At 44.7% G+C, this 23,489-nt stretch overlaps 1 protein-coding gene across 4 annotated transcripts in view; it reads left to right on the forward strand.

Moving 5' to 3' along the window:
* ift56 (intraflagellar transport 56) overlaps positions 1 to 23,489 on the forward strand; it is a 79,919-nt gene that overhangs the window by 45,645 nt on the left and 10,785 nt on the right. For 2 of the 4 annotated variants that reach the window (XM_067974692.1, XM_067974693.1), the window contains 4 exons: positions 33 to 121; positions 4,125 to 4,208; positions 16,101 to 16,170; positions 17,634 to 17,740. In XM_067974692.1, the coding sequence (XP_067830793.1) occupies positions 33 to 121; positions 4,125 to 4,208; positions 16,101 to 16,170; positions 17,634 to 17,740 (350 nt within the window). Of the gene's footprint in view, positions 1 to 32; positions 122 to 4,124; positions 4,209 to 12,516; positions 12,688 to 16,100; positions 16,171 to 17,633; positions 17,741 to 18,380; positions 18,546 to 23,489 lie in introns of those variants that run through there. The other 2 variants (XR_010958756.1, XR_010958757.1) reach the window with 2 other exon arrangements.

Raw genomic sequence — 23,489 nt, forward strand, 5'->3', positions numbered from 1 at the left:
TCAAGCTGTAACACTCCAGTCTTATTTTGCAGATACCATCCCTGGGCGTCAGTGTATGGCCTCCTGTTTTTTTCTACTGAAACAGTTTGAGGATGTTTTGATCTACTTAAACTCTGTCAAGGTCAGTAGCATTTCTTCAGTTATATTTTCTATCCTCCAGACTCTTCCCTCCATGTGGCCATCACACCACTGGGATGGTAGGCAAGTGACCCGGGGTACGATAGTGATGTGGTTATGTTAATGAACCAGCAATCCAGAAGCCTGGGCTAATAATCCAGAGAATGTGATTATAAATCGCACCGTGGCAGTTTGAGAATTTGAATTCATTTTTTTTTAAACTAGTAAAAGTAACCATGAAGCTGTTGGATTGTCTATGAAGTGGCCTAGAAAGCCACTCTGTTGTATCAAATCGCTACTAGTGGTTCAAGATGAAGGCCTACCACCACTTTCTGATGTGCAATAAATGCTGGCCTTGCCAGCAACACCCAAATCCTGATAATGAATGGAAAGAAAAACCATGGACTTTTCCATAGGATTGACACCTCAGCTGTTCTGTGCTTGGGAAGTTTTTTTCAGATCAGGAAGGCCTGCCAAAAGGACACTTAATGTTGATTGAGGTTGCGTCATAGGGTAAATTGAGGAATATCTGTTTCTAGACCTGGTGCCGATTGCTTTCTGACTCAGCTTGTCAACAGCCAGTGAAGTCAGAGGCTGTTCTGAATCTAACCCGACACAGGTATAGTATACAACAAAAAACCTGCATTTATATAGTGCCTTTAACTTAGTAAAAATGTCCCAAGGCGCTTCACAGGAGCGTAATCAAACAAGATTTGACATCGAGCCACATAAGGAGATATTAGGACAGGTGGTCAAAGAGGTAGGTTTTAAGGAGCGTCTTAAAGGAGGAGAGAGAGGTAGAGAGGTTTAGGGAGGGAATTCCAGAGCTTAGGGCCTAGGCAGCTGAAGGCACCGCTGCCAATGGTGGAGCGATGAAAATCAGGGATGTGCAAGAGGCCAGAATTGGAGGAGCACAGAGATCTTGGAGGGTTGTAGGACTGGAGGAGTGCAGATATCTCTGATATATGGGACAGATGAACATCTAGGGTCCAGGCATCATGAAGTTATTGGAACTGAAGGATTCATAGACTTGTGCAAAAAGGACAGTGACACAAAAATCTTGAACTTTAAAAGAGCAGACTTCATGGAGATGCCTATTTAGCCTTAGAAGGTTCATGGGAACACAATACTGATGGGGAGATCGACAGTAGATAAGTGGGATGTATCGAAGGAAGTATTGGTGTGGCTACCATCCGAGTTAATTCTAGCCAAATCAAGAAGATAAAGGGCAACAAAAGCCAATATGGTTAAGTAGGGCTATGAAGAGCAGTATTAAGTGGGGATATAAAGAGTAGTAATAGGGTTAAACAGAAGGCTTTTGAAATGTGCAAAGAATCCGGTAGGCAAGGGATTATAAAGGCCAGCAAAGCAAGTGAAAAAGGTCATGAAATGCCAAGAGAAACATTGAATATAAGATTAAGGAGAACATCTTAAGTAACAATAGAGGGTTATTTGCAGTAAAGAAAGTTGTTGGTACACTTAAAAATGACAGTGGGAGGCTGCAATGCAGGGACAGAAAAAATAGCAGTTATTAGATGACTTTACATCTGTCTCGGGAAGAAGAGGGATTGTTATCTGTCATAAAACAGAGGATCTAAGTATGGAAAAACAAACTTGTTAAAGGAGAGTCAGTATGGATTCAAGATTACCTATGCTGCCTAAGTTTTTTGAAGATATCACTGACATGGTGCATAAGGTAAATGCAGTTGGTATTATACACTTGTATTTTCAGAAAGCCCTTGACATGGTTCCACCTTGGCGATTATTAGATAAGATAAAGAGCCACGGAATAGGAATTGATGCACAGCAACGGGTAGAAAATTAGCTTAAAAATAGGAAACCGAAGGTAACTCTAAATAAGAACTTCTCCGAGTGCAAGACAACTATGAACGGGGTATCCTGAGGGGGTATCTTGGGACCATTGTTATTGTAATGACTTTGTGGTATCATGAGCAAAATCCCCAAGTTTGAAAGAGAATATCAAAATAGGAAATGAGGCAAATAATGAAGAACAATGCAACCAGCTCAGAAGAATTTAGATATTTATGGCAACTGGGCCAACAGGTGGCAGATGCAGTTTAGTGTGGATAAATGTAAAATAATTAGTATGGGAGCAATGAACCAAAAGAGAGAGTATGTGTTAAGTGGAGTGGTGTTGATCAAGAACAGGATCAATCTATGAAGCCATCAGCACAGTGCTTAGCTGCAGTTGAAAAGGGAAATTAAGCACACGGTTTATAGCAGAGGGATAGCATACAAATCAAAGAAGGTTGTATTGTTCGTATGGAAGGCACAGGCCAGAATACTTGTGACAGATGGTAAGAGATGTCCTTGAGGGTGTAAATCAGCTCCACACACTGCTTTTATGTAAATCCTCCAGGGTAGATTTCATGGTGATCGAAGTGCAGAGATATTGGCCTATAACCAGTCCAACCCATCCGTGCATCGATCAAAACTGTGGGGGGACCGGGTGACATTGATCTTCTGCCTCTGAGACTTGGATTTAGATCAACTCCGCAATGATGGGATGAAGGCCCCAATCACTGTCATCAGTGTGGGCCTAGGCAAAATTATTTTGGTTAGCACAACTTATTTTCCAATAGACAGAGCCCCGTGCAACAAAGCTGCCCATAACTTGGACAAATTGGTGCTAAGAGCCCTCTAGGACAGTTGTCATGGGTAATGGAAATGTCATGCTGGTGCACCAAAGGATCTTGTTGTGAGATTGGGGCTGCGTACATTGTTGAGGCAGAGTGGACCTAACCAGGCTGTGCCTCACTTGAAAGTGCTTGATGCTGACACTGGGAGCCAAACGTGCGAAAATGTTCCATTCCCCAGCTCTGCCGCCCCTCACATTAATGAGCACAAAATTCACTCAAAAATGTTTTTTATTAAAACGCACTGGCTGTAAATAGTTGAAATTTATATGTATGTTCTTTTATAAAGGAAATGTTGCTCATTGTTTTGTACAGTCTGAGACTTCAGTAAACTTCAGAACAAGCTAGATCATTGTACATGTTAAATAATTAATTGTTTGTTTACATCCCTGAGAGTCTTATTACTTTGAAACTGGGTGAGCAAGCTATTCCCAGTCCTCTTTCTGTGTCATACTTAAGCCAGTATCTAGCGGGTGGCTGAGAGTGGTTTGAGGTGACCTTTCCTGTGTTAGTTCCTTCACCCTGAGGTGATGGACCAGCTGGCAGTGTAATCTTGCTCGGTGGGCAGTTGCTTATTATTAACGTGCATATTCATCACCCTATTCCCCAGTCTTCATATTGTGTATATAAAGAAAAACTGAGTTCTCTTGCAGTCGCTGTTCCCCACTGCAAGCTGTACCATAAATTGGAATAACACGTGTCCAACAACAGGCTCACAACAGGGATAAGGTGCTCCAATGTTATTTGTATGGGGCCAGTTTTTGTAAATATCTGTAACTGCTGTTTCTTGCTTATGAGTTGGAATGAGGCATCCACTCCACCAGTGCATAAATCAAACCCTGCAGGTTTACAGGGTCTAAAATCCATGCGCTGGATTTCACCATGCAATATATGATGGGCATCTCTGTTGTGAATGAGGAGCAGCTGTCAGCGGGCGCACTGTTTGACCAAGTTCAATCTGGATGCTGCAGTCTGTTGGCGTGCTCGCGTGGAGTGGGATGGAGTGATATGCCACGGTGGTCTTGCACAGCGAGGGGGAGCCACTCCTCCTCCCTCACTTAGGGGGTGGGGAAATTAGCGTTGACCACCCATACAAATATTGTGGAGCTGCAATGGTAGAGTCCTGGGAGCACGCCACCCATGAAATAGTCGGGGGAGGGGGCAAAATGTTAAAAAATGAAAGAAAAGAACAGATTCAGAATATTCAGAGCAATTGGGGAGGGTATTACAGGATGGGAGGGAGATCTGGCCCCTACAATCACCTGATTTCCTAAAGCATGAATTGTGTGAACACAACAGATAGTAAGTGTCTGTAGGATGTGACACACTCTTCCTTTTGTTTTTAAACAGAGTTACTTCTATAATGATGACCTCTTTAACTTCAACTACGCACAGGCGAAAGCAGCTGTTGGCAACTTCAAGGAGGCTGAGGAGGTAAGTAATGCTGTTTGTTCAGGCACTTGGGCTACAACTTTGGAACATAGGAACAGGAGTTGGCCATTTAGCCCCTCGAGCCTGTTCCGCCATTCAATGAGATCATGGCTGATCTGTGACCTAACTCCATATACCCGTCTTAGCCCCATATCCCTTAATACCTTTGGTTAACAAAAATCTATCAATCTTAGATTTAAAATTAACAATTGAGCTAGCATCAACTGCTGCATGTGGAAGTGAGTTCCAAACTTCTACCATGTAGAAGTGTTTTCTAACTTCACTCCAGAAAGTCCTAGCTCTGATTTTTAGCCCCTAGTCCCCGAGTCCTAGACTCCCCAACCAATGGAAGTAGTTTCTCTCTATCTACCCTATCACTTCCCGTTAAAACCTTGAAAGCTTCGATCAAGTCACCCCTTAATCTTCTACATTCCAGGGAACACAACCCTAGTTTGTGTAATCTCTCCTCGTAATTTAACCCTTGGAGTCCAGGTCTCATTCTACTAAATCTATGCTGCACTCCCTCCAAGGCCAATATAACCTTCTTAAGGTGCGATGCTCAGAACTGAACACAGTACTCCAGGTGTGGTCTAACCAGGGCTTTGTATAGCTGTAGCATAACTTTTTTTTATTCGTTCATGGGATGTGGGCGTCACTGGCGAGGCCGGAATTTATTGCCCATCCCTAATTGCCCTTGATAAGGTGGTAGTGAGCTGCCTTCTTGAACCGCTGCAGTCCGTGTGAGGAAGGTTCTCCCACAGTGCTGTTGGGAAGGGAGTTCCAGGATTTTGACCCAGCGACGATGAAGGAACGTCGATATATTTCCAAGTCAGGATGGTGTGTGACTTAGAGGGGAACGTGCAGGTGGTGTTGTTCCCATGTGCCTGCTGCTCTTGTCCTTCTAGGTGGTAGAGGTCGCGGGTTTGGGAGGTGCTGTCGAAGAAGCCTTGTCGAGTTGCTGCAGCGCATCCTGTGGATGGTACACACTGCAGCCACTGTGCGCCATTGGTGAAGGGAGTGAATGTTTAGGGTGGTGGATGGGGTGCCAATCAAGCGGGCTGCTTTGTCCTGGATGGTGTCGAGCTTCTTGAGTGTTGTTGGAGCTGCACTCATCCAGGCAAGTGGAGAGTATTTCATCACATTCCTGACTTGTGCCTTGTAGATGGTGGAAAGGCTTTGGGGAGTCAGGAGGTGAGTCACTCGCCGCAGAATACCCAGCCTCTGACCTGCTCTTGTAGCCACAGTATATGGCTGGTCCAGTTAAGTTTCTGGTCAGTGGTGACCCCCAGGATGTTGATGGTGGGGGATTCTGCGATGGTAATGCCGTTGAATGTCAAGGGGAGGTGGTTAGACTCTCTCTTGTTGGAGATGGTCATTGCCTGGAACTTGTCTGGCGCGAATGTTACTTGCCACTTATGAGCCCAAGCCTGGATGTTGTCCAGGTCTTGCTGCCTGTGGGCTCGGACTGCTTCATTATTTGAGGGGTTGCGAATTGAACTGAACACTGTGCAATCATCAGCGAACATCCCATTTCTGACCTTATGATGGAGGGAAGGTCATTGATGAAGCAGCTGAAGATGGTTGGGCCTCGGACACTGCCATGAGGAACTCCTGCAGCAATGCCCTGGGGCTGAGATGATTGGCCTCCAACAACCACTACCATCTTCCTTTGTGCTTGGTATGACTCCAGCCACTGGAGAGTTTTCCCCCTGATTCCCATTGACTTCAATTTTACTAGGGCTCCTTGGTGCCACACTCTGTCAAATGAGTACAGTAGTATAGTGGTTATGTTACTGGACTAGTAATTCAGAGGCCTGGACTAATAATCTGGAGTCATGAGTTCAAATCCCACCACGGCAGCTGGGGAATTTAAATTCAATTAATTAAATTCAATTAATTAAATAAAATCTGGAATTAAAATACTTGTATCAGTAATGGTGGCCATGAAACTACCGGATTGTCATAAAAACCCATCTGGTTCATTAAAGTCCTTTAGGGAAGGAAACCTGCCGTCCTTACCCGATCTGGCCTATATGTGACTCCAGACCCATATAGGCCAGATTCTTAATTGCCCTCTGAAATGGCCTAGCAAGCCACTCAGTTGTAAAATCTCGCTAGAAAAAGTCATAATAAGAATAAAACCAGACGGACCACCCGGCATTGGACCACTAGGCACCGGACACGACAAAGGCAAACCAAGCCCAGTCGACCCTGCCAAGTCCTCCTCACTAACATCTGGGGACTTGTGCCAAAATTGGGAGAGCTGTCCCACAGACTAGTCAAGCAACAGCCTGACATAGCCATACTCACAGAATCATACCTTTCGGCCAACGTCCCAGACTCTTCCATCACCATCCCTGGGTATGTCCTGTCCCACCGGCAGGACAGACCCAGCAGAGGTGGCGGTACAGTGTGATATACAGTCAGGAAGGAGTGACCCTGGGAGTCCTCAACATTGACTCCGGACCCCATGAAATCTCATGGCATCAGGTCAAACGTGGGCTCGGAGACCTCCTGCTGATTACCACCTACCGTCCTCCCTCAGCTGATGAATCAGTCCTCCTCCGTGTTAAACACCACTTGGAGGAAGCACTGAGGGTAGCAAGGGCACAGAATGTACTCTGAGTGGGGGATTTCAATGTCCATCACCAAGAGTGGCTCAGTAGCACCACTACTGACCGAGCTGGCCAAGTCCTGAAGGACGTAGCTGCCAGACTGGGCCTGCGACAGGTAGTGAGCGAACCAACACGAGGGGAAAAACTTACTTGACCTCGTCCTCACCAATCTACCTTTCGCAAATGCATCTGTCCATGAAAGTATTGGTAGGAGTGACCACCGCACAGTCCTGGTGGAGACGAAGTCCTGTCTTCGCACTGAGGACACCATCCAACGTGTTGTGTGGCACTACCACCATGCTAAATGAGATAGATTCAGAACAGATCTAGCAGCTCAAAACTGGGCATCCATGAGGCGCTGTGGTCCATCAGCAGCAGCAGAATTGTATTCCAGCACAATCTGTAACCTCATGGCCCGGCATATTCCTCACTCTACCATTACCAACAAGCCAGGGGATCAACCCTGGTTCAATGAGGAGTGTAGAAGAGAATGCCAGGAGCAGCACCAGGGGTACCTAAAAATGAGGTGACAACCTGGTGAAGCTACAACTCAGGACTACATGCATGCTAAACAGCGGAAGCAACATGCTATGGACAGAGCTAAGCGATTCCAACGGATCAGATCAAAGCACTGCAGTCCTGCCACATCCAGTCGTGAATGGTGGTGGACAATTAAACAACTAACGGAAGGAGGAGGCTCTGCAAACATCCCCATCCTCAATGATGGCGGAGTCCAGCACGTGAGTGCAAAAGACAAGGCTGAAGCGGTTGCAACCATCTTCAGCCAGAAGTGCCGAGTGGATGATCCATCTCGGCCTCCTCCTGATATCCTCACCATCACAGAAGCCAGTCTTCAGCCAATTCGATTCACTCCACGTGATATCAAGAAATGGCTGAGTGCACAGCAACGGCTATGGGCCCCGACAACATCCCGGCTGTAGTGCTGAAGACTTGTGCTCCAGAACTAGCTGCGCCTCTAGCCAAGTTGTTCCAGTACAGCTACAACACTGGCATCTACCCGACAATGTGTAAAATTGCCCAGGTATGTCCTGTCCACAAAAAGCAGGACAAATACAATCCGGCCAATTACTGCCCCATCAATCTACTCTCAATCATCAGCAAAGTGATGGAAGGTGTTGTCAACAGTGCTATCAAGCGGCACTTACTCACCAATAACCTGCTCACCGATGCTCAGTTTGGGTTCCGCCAGGACCACTCGGCTCCAGACTTCATTACAGCCTTGGTCCAAACATGGACAAAAGAGCTGAAATCCAGAGGTGAGGTGAGAGTGACTGCCCTTGACATCAAGGCATAACTTCTAACCCCTTGTATTCTAGTCCTCAGGATATAAAGGCCAGCATTCCATTCGCCTTTTTGATTATTTTCTGTACCTGTCCATGACATTTTAATGATCTATGTACATGGACCCCTAAGTCTCTTTGGACCTTCACTGTTTCGAGCTTTTCACCATTTAGAAAGTACTCTGATCTATCCTTTTTAGGAGCAAAGTGGATGACCTCACACATGCCTACATTGAAATCCATTTGCCACAGTTTTGCCCATTCACTTAATCTATTAATATCTCTCTGTAATTTTATGCATCTATCTGCACTGCTTATAATGCTGCCTATCTTTGTATCATCTGCAAACTTGGATATGTGGCTCTCTATCCCGTCATCTAAGCCGTTAATAAATACAGTGAATAGTTGAGGCCCCAACACAGGTCCTTGTGGGACACCACTAATCACATCCTGCCAATTTGAGTACCTGCCCATTATACCTACTCTCTCTCCTGCTGCTCAGCACATTCCCCTGTCCACTACTTTAGTCACCACTTCAAAAAAATTCAATCAGGTTCGTCAGGCATGGCCTACCCTTTACAAATCCATGCTGGCCCTTCTGATCAACTGAAAATTGTCAAGGTGTTCATCACTGTATCCTTAATTATAGACTCCAGTAATTTTCTGGTAACAGATGTTAGGCTAACTGGTCTATAATTCCCTGTTTTCCCTATCTAATTTTTCTTAAATAGCGGAGAAACTGTAGGTCACATTTAGGGATGTTGGGATCTCCCCGGGTAGGTGGGTATAATGCAAACATTTTAAACCCACACTGACCGTATTAGCTGTGATCATGGTGCGAACAAGGGAAAAAAGGGCTTCCCCAGTGGTTGAGTTGGTTAAGGGCAACACCCCAACTGATCTGTACAGACCATCAGGTCTCTACGATTCTCACTCTGTGGTGTCACCATGGGAGGCATCCCCGTGAGCACCTTCTCCCCCACCTCCTCCCCACAACCCCTCCACCTGGAATGCCTGCATAAGAAGCAACTGGGGGCATGACTTTGGATTAACCTTAGAGCTTGACAGTAAGCCACTGGGAACCTGAGAAACTACACTGCAGACTACGGATGGGGTCTTTCCTGTCTGCAGCCTGGTTTCCTGAGGCTTTCAGGCTGGTCTTAAGTCAGGGCTCTCTGTTGTTTCCTGTAAACACAGGGCAACTGCTACCTGTTGGTGAAGCGGCTTAACAAAGAGACCTGCTTCGTGGGTCTTGAAGTAGTTAGAATCATAGAATGGTTACAGCACAGAAGGAGGCCATTCGGCCCATCGAGCCCATGCCAGCTCTTTGTAAGAGCAATCCAGTTAGTCCCGTAGCCCTGCAAATTTTTTCTCTTCAAATATTTATCCAATTTCTTTTTGAAAGCCATGATTGAATCTGCTTCTACCACCCTTTCAGGCCGCACATTCCAGATCATAACTACTCGTTGCCTAAAAAAGTTTTTGTCGCCTTTGTTTCTTTTGCCAATCATCTTAAATCTGTGTCCTCTGGTTCTCGACCCTTCCGCCAATGGGAACAGTTTCTCTTTATTCACTTTATCTAAACACGTCATGATTTTGAATAACTCTTTCAAATCTCCTCTTAACCTTTTTTGCTCTAAGCAGAACAATCCCAGTTTCTCCGGTCTATCCATGTATCTGAAGTCCCTCATCCCTGGAATTATTCTCGTAAATCTTTTCTGCACCCTTTCTAAGGCCATCACATCCTTCCTAACGTGCAATGCCCAGAATTGGACACAATACTCCAGTTGTGGCCGACTCTATGCCTCTATTTATAAAGCCCAGGATCCCGTGTGCTTTTTTTAACCGCTTTCTCAACCTATCCTTCCACCTTCAAAGATTTGTGCACGTATACCCCCTGGTCTCTCTGTTCTTCCACCCACTTTAGAATTGTACCATTTAGTTTATATTGCCTCTCCTCATTCTTCCTGCCAAAATAAATCACATTGCACTTCTCTAGTTTGTAGAAATTGATTATTTTTTTTAGTAAAACATCAAGCAAATTTCTCCTGAGTTTTTTTTCTTACAAAAAAAGGGGAGTAAATTGAATAGAGCACAGCATCACAGTTGGGTTCAGATGTAGAAAGCCCATTGGCCCATTTGATCTCGTCCTTACAGAATACCAACCGTCATGTCTTCCCATGAGTCCAGTGTATTTCAGCCTCAACCATCCTTCCTGGCAACCCCATTCCAGCTGTCGAAGCCGGGCAACTGAATTCTATTTCTTCTTCGCTGGTTTTGTCCTGTTTGAATTTTGTGAGCCAGGAGGTTTGGAAAGGGCTGTTCTCAGCACTGTTGCCTCATTGGTGGGTAAATCCTAAATCAGAGCACTAAGTTCTGTTAGTGTCAGCAACTTGAGGTATCGGAAAATTAATGGGAACAGGCTTTTAATCTAGGTGCCCCATGAAGATGGAAGTTTTGACACTCTTGCTACAAGGGATTTGGGAAATCAAATCAAATTTGTTTTTTTAAGAACATAAGAAATAGGAGCAGGAATGGGCCACAAGGCCCCTTCAGCCTGCTCTGCCATTCAATAAGATCTTCTACCTCAACTTCACTTCTCCCCCCGCCCCCAATCTCCATATCCCTTGATTCCCTTCGTGTCCAAAAATCTGTCGATCTCAGTCTTGAATATACTCAACGACTGAGCATCCACAACCCTCTGGGGTAGAGAATTCCAAAGATTCACCACCCTCTGAGTGAAGAAATTTTTCTTCATCTTTGTCCTAATTGGTCAACCCCTTACCTTGAGACTATGTCCCCAAGTTCTGGACTCTCCAGCCAGGGAAAACAGCCTCTCAGCATCTACACTGTCACGTCCTCTAAAGAATTCTATATGTTTCAATGAGATCACCTCTCATTCTTCTAAACGCCAGAGAATATAAGCCCATTCTACTCAAACTAGTGAGGTACCGCAGGGATCAGTGCTTGGGCTCCAGCTATTCACAATATATATCATGATTTGGATGAGGGAACCAAATGTAATACTTCCAAGTTTGCTGACGACACAAAACTAGGTGAGATTGTGAGTTGTGAGGAGGATGCAAAGAGGCTTCAAGGTGATTTAGATAAGTTGAGTGAGTGGGCAATACATGGCAGATGCAGTATAATGTGGATAAATGTGAAATTATCCACTTTGGAAGGAAAAACAGAAAGGCAGACTATTATTTAAATGGTGATAGTTGGGAAATGTCCATGTACAAAGAGACCTGGGCGTCCTTGTGGACCATTCATTGAAAGCAAACATGCAGGTGCAGCAAGCAGTTAGGAAGGCAAATGGTATGTTGGCCTTCATTGCAAGAGGATTTGAGTACAGGAGCAAGGATGTCTTACTGCAGTTATACAGGGCCTTGGTGAGACCGCACCTGGAGTATTGTGTACAATTTTAGTCTCCTTACTTAAGAAAGGATATACTTGCCATAGAGGGAGTGCAGCGAAGGTTCACCAGACTGATTCCTGGGATGACAGGACTATCTTATGAGGAGAGATTGGGTCGATTAGACCTGTATTCACTAGAGTTTAGAAGAATGAGATAGGATCTCATTGAAACATATAAAATTCTGACAGGGCTAGACAGAGTGGATGCAGGGAGGATGTTTCCTTTGGCTGAGGGGTCACAGTCTCAGGATACGGGGTAGGACATTTCGGACTGAGATAAGGAGAAATTTCTTCACTCAGAGGGTGGTGAACCTGTGGAATTCTGTACCACTGAAGGCTGTGGAGGCCAAATCACTGAATATATTTAAGAAGGAGCTTGATAGATTCTAGACACAAAAGGCATCAAGGGGTATGGGGAGAAAGTGGGAATATGGTATTGAGATAGAGAATCAGCCATGATCGTATTGAATGGCGGAGCAGGCTCGAAGGGCCGAATGGCCTACTCCTGCTCCTATTTTCTATGTTTCTATGTTTAATCTCTCCTCATAGTACAACCCTCTCATCCCAGGAATCAATCTAATGAACTTCGTTGCACCCCCTCTAAGGCAAGTATATCTTTCCTTAGGAGACCAAAACTGTACATAGTACTCCAGGTGTGGACTCACCAGAGCCATGTATAATTACCTCCTTACTCTTACACTCCAACCCCCTTGCAATAAAGTCTAACATACCATTTGCCTTCATGCTGTACCTGCATGTTACCTTTTTGTGATTTGTGTACAAGGATTCCCAAATCCCTCTGACTACCAACATTTCTTAGTCTCTCACCTTTTAAAAAAATATTCTGCTTTTCTATTCTTCCTACTAAAGGGGATAATTTCAAATTTTTGTGAAGGTAAGGCATTGACTCCTAACTGGCGCTATCCAGTGGCAGTTGTTAATGTATGAAGCTTCATAACTTATGTTGTTCCATCACAGAGGGCAACTTAGCTCAGCCTGATCCTGTGCTTAACCTGACATCCACGCACACATTTCCAGTGGGGATCACTGGATAGCGATTTAAGGAACACTGGCCGAATTTCCCCTCCCTCACCCAGGGCGCTGAGGTGAATTGTAGTGGCCTGACATCAGCTAACTCGGTGCAACTTGGTGAGTTGATCCAGGGTATGTTGTAATCTGTCGCCCAGCTAATTACTGAGTGGAGGAGGCTGCGTTTTTTCCTTCACTTTTAGCTTTTTTGATGCTGTGTGCATCAATCACCCTCCCACCCGTATTACTTGTTGCCACACTATAGTTTTGTAATTCACTGCTCACTCCTCCACACCTGCCCCTCGACAATCCAGCTGGGACGGTGACATTGCCAAGGGGGGATTGGGATTGTGAGCCGGCGCAATGCAGTTTTGGGGCCTGCCAAATTGGTATACCTACCCCAAGCCCCCCTTCACCAATGTTGCTGCAGATTGGTGTATCTACCCACTGCCAGTACACTGATATATGACTGCATTGGTACATGTATTCACTGCTGTCACCTCAATGTACCACTGTGTTAGTACATCTACTCCCTGCCCACCACACCAATGTACCACCAAATTGGCATATTTAGAACATAAGAACATAAGAAATAGGAGCAGGAGTAGGCCAATCGGCCCTTTGAGCCTGCTCCGCCATTTAATAAGATCATGGCTGATCTGATCCTAACCTCACATCTAAATTCATGTCCAATTTCCTGCCCGCTCCCCGTAACCCCTAATTCCCTTCACTTCTAGGAAACTGTCTATTTCTGCTTTGAATTTATTCAATGATGTAGCTTCCACAGCTTCCTGGGGCAGCAAATTCCACAGACCTACCACCCTCTGAGTGAAGAAGTTTCCCCTCATCTCAGTTTTGAAGGAGCAGCCCCTTATTCTAAGATTATGCCCCCTAGTTCTAGTTTCACCCATCTTTGGGAACATCCTTACTGCATCCACCCGATCAAGCCCCTTCACAATCTTATATGTTTCAATAAGATCGCCTCTCATTCTTCTGAACTCCAATGAGTAGAGTCCCAATCTACTCAACCTCTCCTCATATGTCCGCCCCCTCATCCCCGGGATTAACCGAGTGAACCTTCTTTGTACTGCCTCGAGAGCAAGTATGTCTTTTCTTAAGTATGGAGACCAAAACTGTATGCAGTATTCCAGGTGCGGTCTCACCAATACCTTATATAACTGCAGCAATACCTCCCTGTTTTTTCCCCCAGCCCCCCTCAGCAATGTATGACCAAATTGGTATATCTTGCTGCTGTGTGCTTTGTTATAAATTGCATGCTGTTTATCTATTCCTGGCAATTTACATCTTTAAAAAAATCATAACATGAATGCAGTACAGTGCAGCGCAAACATCTGGCTGAATCTTTTCCATCCTGCTGTACACAAGGTTGCTTACATCATTGTGATAGCAGAGCTGACCCTGAATTGCCGGAAGCAGGCTGGCAGCTTGCCAGTTGCTGGTCCTTTGACGGGACGTATCGTCCTGTGGTAGCTGGCTTTGGAAATTGCAGAAGTGCACCTGGTTCAGTTGTGAATTGACAGTGAAAGCAGAGTGACCGCGTTCTGCCCAGTCTGAGACCAGACCAGGGTAGGGTTGGCAGTGCAGGCGCAGAATGGTCTGTTTGTATGCACTCAGATTAATTATTTTCAGCACGCACAGACTTGTACACTGTCCTGTTAAACATCTAGTGCTGGAAAACCTCCTGCAGCTTATCTTAACATGCATGCGTACTCAGAGAGATATTTTTGGCAGAAGGTTCCTGATTTGGCTACGGGTTTGTTTTTTTTGTCTCTCCCGAGAGGTGGGTGGAAGAAAGGGCTTGTTTATTGGATGGAATCAGCCGAAGGATTGGGGAGAGGGTGGCGAGCGTGTATGGGTCTGATGGCTTTTTCTCATCCTTGATACATAAGCAGAAAAATAAAACTGGTATTCTTTCTGTCCAGTTTTTGTACCTCAGAATTTCTGGGCAAGATCTTTGAAGACAATTAAAATATTCAGCTGTCTGAATAAACGAACTACACAGTTTAAATCTGCTTTACTGTAAATTCCTCCCAACTCTCCAGGGTTTCTGTCACACTGATTGCCATGTCATTAACCAGGTATTTGAGGTTTCCACTCACTGGGAGAACATAATGTTTATGAGCTGGAGCAGGATGCTCCCACAGCATCCTGGTGAACTGCCTATTCAGTGCATTGAGTATTTTTGGCCAAGTGTTACCTGAACAAGTGCCAACCCCCAACATTCAACTTATTGTTACAGTGATTATTTATTAGTTGCAGGAATAGCTGTATGACACAGCCCTGCTGCACTGTTCAAACACGAATTTAAAAAATGCCAAAAACTCCCTGCAATCACGACTTGAATCCTACTCCCATATCTGGGAGGCTCTTTTAACAACCACACTCCTGGACAGGATGCAAGAAGAAAGTTTGTTATGTATTAGCTGATCCTTCTCTCTCCTCTACCCACCAACCTCTCAATCTTGCTGTCAGTGCTGCTCTGAACTTTGCTCTCCTGTTCCTTCTAAGTTCTAAATGCATCATCCTACAGGCTCTCCTCCTCCCTGTGTTGAAATCAATTCTCATTGTACTGTCTCCTACCCTTAACTCATTTTTTTCCCCTCAAGGCCTGAAAACTATGGTCTTCCTCTCTTCCCTTGCTCCAACAACCTTACCAGTTTTTAAAATCCAAGCTTGGCATCCACTCATCTCTGTTATCAACCCACTGCATTTTCTTTCCTCCTCCTTGTGAACTTTGTTGGTGTCTTGTACTGTGGAATTTGGCACTTCACCTGGGTTTCTCAAATTTAAGAATGCTGTTGCCGGTGATCACTCAATGATCAGCACTGAAAGGAACCCTGGTTTCATATAAGCACCTTCACCACTATTATAGAAACAGATCTCATGGAGTGCTGCCAAAATAGACGCTGAGCCCAATCACTTCAGGCTCCATACGTAGAACTCTCGATTTATGCTCAACCCTTTGTTTAATTAAAGTGCTTGATTTGTCCTTGCTCCATCTCTTTTCAAATTTTGTTTTTGTTCTTGTGCTGAACTAAAGTAGCTGGAGGTTATTTTAACCTGAGATGCCAACCAGAGAAGTTTTGATTTGGTTCTCTTTCACCTCCTCGCCTTGGGTCGGCACACATCATTCTTCCCTTCAGCATCTTACTCTGCTGGCCATTCTTCATTGTGAGCGTAGACAGCAAGTGTTGGGCTATTCGACCAAGAAGCGAATCACAGCTGAACCCTGATATTTTACACACGTGCACTTTCCAGGAGTCATTGGATAGCGGTCAGCTGCTGTAACCCTAGTTGCTCTCCCCACCACCATCGCCTCCTTTGAATGGGGACACTGAGCCCAATTATATCCTTACTGCTGCCCCAGCCTGCACTGTGTAACTCCATCCCCCACCCAGGCCAGTGTCTGAACCTGGATCCTTTCTGATGTGTGCAACTTGGTACATTAACCAACTTGGCCTTCGGGGAACACCACCTCTCTCTAAACTTTGTACCTTTTAATTATTCCTCAGGTTTTCCAGCTGATTCAGAGTGAAAAGCTGAAGAATGACTACATTTACCTCAGCTGGCTGGCTCGTTGCTGTGAGTTAAATATAACTCTAGATTCATGACTCTTTGAGTAAAGCAGTGGTTTTCAAAAATTTCGGTGCTTTTGCGTAGCTGCAGTTAGCGATGCTAGTGTCAGTGTTTTTGCTTTAATCTGCCCACAGTGCACCCTGTGTTTGGTCAGCTCTTTGGCTGGGCCAACAGATGAGACACTCGTCAGAAGTAAGAGACATCCTGGTCTACAATAAGGCCTGATCGGTGTGGCCTATGTGGGGCTGACCTGTCAAGCACTGTGCTTCCTTTGATATTCTCAGACAAATGTCTTTATCTAGACACATAGAAGTCTCCAGGTGTCCAGTTGATATCCCGGAAGGTGCTTTGACTCATATTTTGAGCCTTTCTTGATGCGGTATTTTTTGCTCGCCCTGTGGTGCGGTGTGTTTGTCTTTGAATGTGGTGTGCAATCGAGTGGTACAATATTGCATAAAACTGACAGCACGCACTCAGCGGGGCCTTCTCGGGAGCGACTTCCTCCCTTCGCTAGCACAGGGAACCCGAAGGCCAATTGTAGAGGCCCACCATAGCCCTGACTGGGATGACCTAACTTGGCTCTGATCTCTGGTCTGTGCGGCTCAGCAGACCGGTTACAAGCCATACAGTTGAGACATCCTCTTATAGAAAGGGAAGGTTGCTGACCAAGTGCCCCAGCCTGCTCATGTATGCCTTCAGCTGCTCTGTAATAGTGGGGTATCAGTAAAGGCAGCCCAGCATGTCCCCATCCCACAATTAAGGCCCTGAAAATGGGGAGTATCATTTTTAATTTAGTATAAGCATATTTTAAGCACAATTCTTTTGGACAGCTACCGACAGGTAACAATCCTGATATTCCGTTCTGGTGACCAGTAATTCTACATTCTCCGCCCCTCCACCACGCCCCCCCCCCTCCCCTGGCCCCCGCCCTTCAGTATGTGAGCGTGTGGACGAGGTGGGAGAGAGAAGCTCTTCACTATCACCTTGCATCCCTGTTGTACGACTTGTCAAAGTATAAATGACTCCAAAAGAGTATGGGGAAGGAGACTGAGTAGATAGCTGTCTCACGGAGCCAGTACAGGCACGATGGGTTAAATAGCCTCTTTCTGTGTTGTAAAAAAATTATGTTTTTCCACATTGGAGCAGAATGGTGCAAAGGCTAGAAGCTAATTTAATTTTTGAGTTTTTCTTTAATGTTAACCCTATAGGAAGGCAGTGGCTGAGTGAATGAGGTCCAAGAAAACCTATTTCACAGTCCTCTGCACATTTGTAGTATAAAATCTAAATACCCCATCGATCACTGGGGCCTACTCAGGCGGAAGATCTTTGTAACACAAGGACCATCTCACCTATGCAGTGAACTGCATATTCCACCCCCTCCTCCCCATTTCCCATTGCATGCTTTTTGTTTACAGGCCAGGTGCTGTCTCAGTTTCAGAAGCTGACACTATTCTTTCCACCCATCACAGATATCATGAACAAGAAGCCACGCCTGGCCTGGGAGCTCTACCTGAAGATGGAGACATCTGGAGAGTCCTTCAGCCTCCTGCAGCTTTTAGCCAATGACTGCTATAAGGTAAGTGAGACAAACACTTTGAGGAGTGGTTAATGTTCGAGGGATTGCACCAAATGCAGCAAGAAGCTCAAATTTACTTTTACAAAGCTTCCAGTGATAAAAATAAGCCTTGGCATTTGCTTGTGTGTTTGCACTGCTTTTATAAATCCAAGTTTACAAGTCAGCCATGGCTCAGTGGGTAGCACTCTAGCCTCTGAGTCAGAAGGTTGTGGGTTCAAGTCCCACTTCAGAGAATTGAGCACATAAGTTAGGCTGACACTCCAGTGCAGTACTGATGGAGAGCTGCACTGTCGCAGATGCTGTCTTTTGGATGAGACGTTAAACCGAAGCCCTGTCTGCACACTCAGATGGACATAAAAGATACCGTGGCTCTATTTCAAAGAAGAGCAGGGGAGTCCTGGACAATATTTATCTCTCAACCAACACCCAAAAACAGATGATCTGGTCATTTATTTCATTGCTGCTTGTGGGACCTAGCTGTGCACAAATTGGCTGTCACTTTTCCTACATTACAACAGTGACTACACTTCAAAAAAATACTTCATTGGCTGGAGAGCACTTTGGGACGCCCTGAGGTCATGGAAGGCGCTATATAAATACAAGTTTTTTTTCTTTATTTGCTGAATTCTATGCGGATAAGGGATGAAGATGAGGGATGTCAGTACCGGAGACAGGAAAACTTTCCGTTCCAGACACCTACTGTGGGCACGGAGCACTCCCAGATCAGGTCCAACATGGTTAGATGCTGACTAAAGCTGCCACTGATGTGCTCCAAGAACATGCCTTAAACCCAGTCACAGAAGTGGTAAGCAACGGTTCCATTTCCTACACCAGGCACCCTCATCAGAACATAGAGCGTGGAAGTTTATAGCACAGAAGCAGGCCATTCAGCTCATTGTGTCTGTGCCAGCTCTTTGCTAGAGGAATCCCAAAACAAATCCTTCTACCCTGCTCTTTATGTAAATACATAGCCCTCTAGCTTCCTCTGCTCCAAAGCAGTTGTAACTGGTGTTCTCAAAAGGTGTATGAAATAGAAGGTTATCTGCTGAAACGCAGAGCGCATCGCAAAGAGAGTGGATCGTGAACGGAGTGGGAATTAGGTGTGGAGGGGGAAGGAAATGCTAAATTTTTTTAAAAAGCAAAAAAAACCCAAAACAAACGAAGAAGTAATTACCTATACATAAATATAGACTAAGATATGGCCGAGCAGGTTGTGTGTCTGGACTGCAGTACATAAGAGTTTGTGGACATGGAGAATGTCCTGAGCAAACACATCTGCAGTAGATGTCTCCGCCTCAAATCTCTCCAGCTCAGAGTCATTGAGCTGGAGAGTGAGTTGGAGACACTCTAACACATAAGGGAGGGGGAAGAGTATCTGGACAGTTTGCTCCAGACGCCAGTCACACCTCGTAGAGAGGTACAGGATCAGAACGGGGTTGGTATGGCCGATAATATACAGAGTATGGGGAGAATGAGGATCCGCAGAAACTGATCTTAGCCACCAGGTACAATGTACTTGCTACCTGCGAGGATAAGGATAGGGACTCCTTATCCTTAAGGACAAGCTAGAATGCTGACCGTGGCACCCTGGAGCAAGAGGCTGTCCAAAGCGGGGAGGAGGAGGAGAAGCGTAATGTGGTAGTTGTAGGGGATTCAATAATTAGGGGGATAGATACCATCCTTTGTAAGCAGGACCGAGAGTCCCACATGGTATGTTGCCTACCTGGTGCCAGGGTGAGGGACATCTCGAACCGGCGTGAAAGGATATTGGAACGGGAAGGGGAGGATCCAGTCTTTGTGATCCATGTTGGGACCAACAACATAGGAAAAAGTAGGCAAGAGGTCCTGTTCAGAGAGTTCCAGGAGCTAGGAGCTGAATCAAAAAGTAGGACCTTAGGGGTTAGAGTCTCTAGACTATTACCTCAGCCACGTGCAAATTAGGGGGGTGAACATGTGGCTGAAGGAGTGGTGTGGGAAAGAGGAGTTCCATTTCATGGGACACTGGCACAGGAAGGAACAGTACCGTTCGGATGGGCTCCACCTGAACCAGGCTGGGACCAAGGTCCTCGTGGAAAGGATCAATAGGGTGGTCACAAGGACTTTAAACTAGTAAATGTGGAGGAGGGCTCAGGTGGAAAAGGTTGTATAAGTAGTAATTCTAAAACAAACAAAAAGGAAGAGAGTAGAGTAATAGTCAGAAATTATGCTTTAGGCAATACAGATAAAGGGAAAACTAAAAGTAAAGTAATTAAATCAGGAGCGGGAGAAACAAGAAATGTGTAAGAAAAACAACATTAGAGCAGAAGGACAGGTTAGGGTGTGTGGCCCAAATAAGCATTCTTTATACAAACGCATGGAGTATAAGGAACAAATTGAATGAATTGCATAACCTGGTATATTGAGTTCCCAGTCCTGACTGTCTTGCAGCCATGTCTCAGTAATGGCTACTATGTTGTATTCTCTAAGTTGAATTCAACTTAGAGGGTACGACATGGTAGCCATTACAGAGACATGGCTGCAAGACAGTCAGGACTGGGAGCTCAATATACCAGGTTATAACGTCTATAGGAAGGATAGGGAAACTGGTAGAGGGGGAGGAGTAGCTTTAGTGATTAAGGATGAAATTACTTCAATGATAGGAGAGGTAAGTAGGCAGTGGAGACTTTATGGGTAGAATTCAGAAATAGAAAAAGATTTAAGACAGTAGTGGGAGTTGTGTACAGGCCCACTGGTGGCAGCTGTGAAGTGCATTTTAAAGACAAATAGTGTTTGACTAACCTGATAAAAATTTTTGATGAGGTAACAGAGAGGGTAGATGAGGGCAATGCAGTTGATGTGGTGTATATGGACTTTCAAAAGGCATTTGATAAAGTGCTGCATGGTAGGCTTATCATCAAGATTGCGGCCCATGGAATAAAGTAGCAACATGGATACAGAAATGGCTAAGGGACAGGAAACAGAGAGTAGTGGTGAACGGTTGTTTTTCGGACTGGAGGGAAGTGTACAGTCGTGTTCCCCAGGGATCACTACTGGGACCACTGCTTTTCTTGATATATATTAATGACTTGGAGTTTGGTGTACAGGGCACAATTTCAAAATTTGCAGATGACACAAAATTTGGAATGGTAGTAAACAGTGAGGAGGATAGTGATAGACTTCAAGAGGATATAGACAGGCTGGTGGCATGGGCGGACACATGGCAGATAAAATTTAACGCAGATAAATGCTAAGTGATATATTTCGGTAGGAAGAACAAGGAGAGGCAATATAAACCAGAGGGCACAATTCTAAAAGGGGTACAAGAACAGAGAGATCTGGGGGTATATGTGTACGAATCATTGAAGGTGGCAGGGCAGGTTGAGGAAGCAGTTAAAAAAGCATACAAGAACCTGAGCTTCGTAAATAGAGGCATAGAGTACAAAAGTACGGAAGTCATGATGAACCTTTATAAAACACTGGTTCGGCCACAGCTAGAGTATTGTGCCCAGTTCTGGGCACCGCACTTTAGGAAAGATGTGAAGGCATTAGAGAGGGTGCAGAAGAGATTTACTAGAATGATTCCAGGGTTGAGGGACTTTAGTTATGTGGATTGACTGGAGAAGCTGGGGTTGTTCTTCTTGAAACAGAGACGGTTGCGAGGAGATTTGATAGAGGTTTTCAAAATCATGAAGGGTCTAGACAGAGTAGATGGAGAGAAACTGTTCCCATTGGCGGAAGGGTCAAGAACCAGAGGACATAGATTTAAGGTGATTGGCAAAAGAACCAACGGTGACATGAGGAAAAACTTTTTTACACGGCGAGTGGTTAGGATCTGGAATGCACACCCAAGGGTGTGGTGGAGGCAGATTCAATCATAGCCTTGAAAAGGGGACTGGATAAGCACTTGAAAGGAAAAAATTTGCAGGGCAACGGAGATAGGGCGAGGGAGTGGGACTAGCTGGATTGCTCTTGCATAGAGCCGGCGCGGACTCGATGGGCCGAATGGCCTCCTGTGCTGTAATCTTTCTATGATTCTATGAAGTGGCAGAATGTATAAATGCAGAGATTAGTCAAGCATGTAACAAAGGCAGAATGGTTTTAATGGGGGATTTTAACTTGAATTTAGATTGGGATAAGCAGACGCGCTCATGTCAGAATGGTAGCAAATTTCTTGTGTGTGTTCAGGACAGCTTTCTGCAACAATATGTCCGAGAACCAACAAGGGGGCAGGCTATATTAGATTTAATAATGAGTAATGAGCCAGATTTAGTTAACAGCCTAACGATGCGTGAACATTGATCTAATAGCGATCATAATATGATCGACTTCAACTTTGTGTTTGCAAGGGAGAAACCCATATCAGCTGCTAAGATTGTAAATTTAGGTAAGGCCGACTTCAACGGGATGAGACAGAGGCTGTTCACGGTAAACTAGGCAAATCTGTTAATGGGTAAAACGACAGATCAGTGGGAGGTGTTCAAAAAAGAATTTAACGTGGTACAGAACCAGTTTATACCCCTAAGGGGCAAGAGGTCTACTTGCCAAAAAAAACTGCCATGGGCGACAAAAGAGGTAAGGAACAACATAATTTTTTTTTGAAAGGAAGCACACTAAAATGCAAAAAAAAAAGCAAGATCCTGGCTACTAGGAGAGATACAAAGAATAGCAAAGGGTGACAAAACAGATAGTTTTGAGCTACAAAAAGTGAGTATGAAAAGAAACTTGCAGTGGATATCAATCAATACAAATTTTTTTTTACAGTTATATTAAGAAAAAGAGGGTGGTCAAAAGCAATGTGGGCCCCTTAAAAATTGAAAATGGTGATATTGTAAATGAAAATAAGGAAATGGCGGACATGTTAAATAATTACTTTGCGTCAGTATTTACAGTAGAGGAAGAGGGTAGCATGCCAGACACACCATGCCGGGAAGCTAATTTTGAAACAGGGACTCACCGTAATTAACATAAGCAAATTAACAGTAATAAAGGAAATAGTGACAAATCCCCAGGACCAGATGGTTTCCATCCCAGGATTTTAAAGGAAATAGGTGAGAACATTGTCGATGCCCTAACTATAATCTCCCAAAGTTCTCCTGATTCAGGAACCATTTCTTTAGATTGGAAAATTGCACATGTCACTCCGCTATTTAAGAAAGGTGAGAGAAGGGAACCAAGACCAGTTAGCATCTGTTGTCAGGAAATTACTGGAATCTATAATTAAGGATAGAGTGACTGAACACCTAGAAATTTTTCAGCTGATCAGAGAGAGCCAGCATGGATTTGTAAAGGATAGGTCACGCCTGATTAACCTGATTGAATTTTTTGAAGAGGTGACTAAAGTAGTCAACAGTGTTGTCTATGTCAATAGTCTATGGATGTTGTTTATATGGACATCCAGAAGGCATTTGATAAAGTCCCTCGTCAGAGACTGTTGGCTAAAGTTGAACCTCATGGAATTGAGGGCAAATTATTGACCTGGTTAGAAAATTGGCTGAGCAGCAGGGGACAGAAAGTCGGGATGATGGACAGGTACTCAAATTGGCAGGTGTAACTCATGGCGTCTCACAGGGATCTGTGTTGGGGCCTCAACTATTCACTGTATTTATTAATGGATTAGATGACAGGATGGAAAGCCACATAACCAAGTTTGCAGATGACACACAGATAGGCAGCATTGTAAGCAGTGTAGATGGAAGAATAAAATTAGAAATATTAATAGATTAAGTGAATGGGCAAAACTGTGGCAAATGGATTTCATTGTAGGCAAGTG

This window comes from Heptranchias perlo, chromosome 40, assembly GCF_035084215.1.
Source record: "Heptranchias perlo isolate sHepPer1 chromosome 40, sHepPer1.hap1, whole genome shotgun sequence".
NCBI lineage: Eukaryota > Metazoa > Chordata > Chondrichthyes > Hexanchiformes > Hexanchidae > Heptranchias > Heptranchias perlo.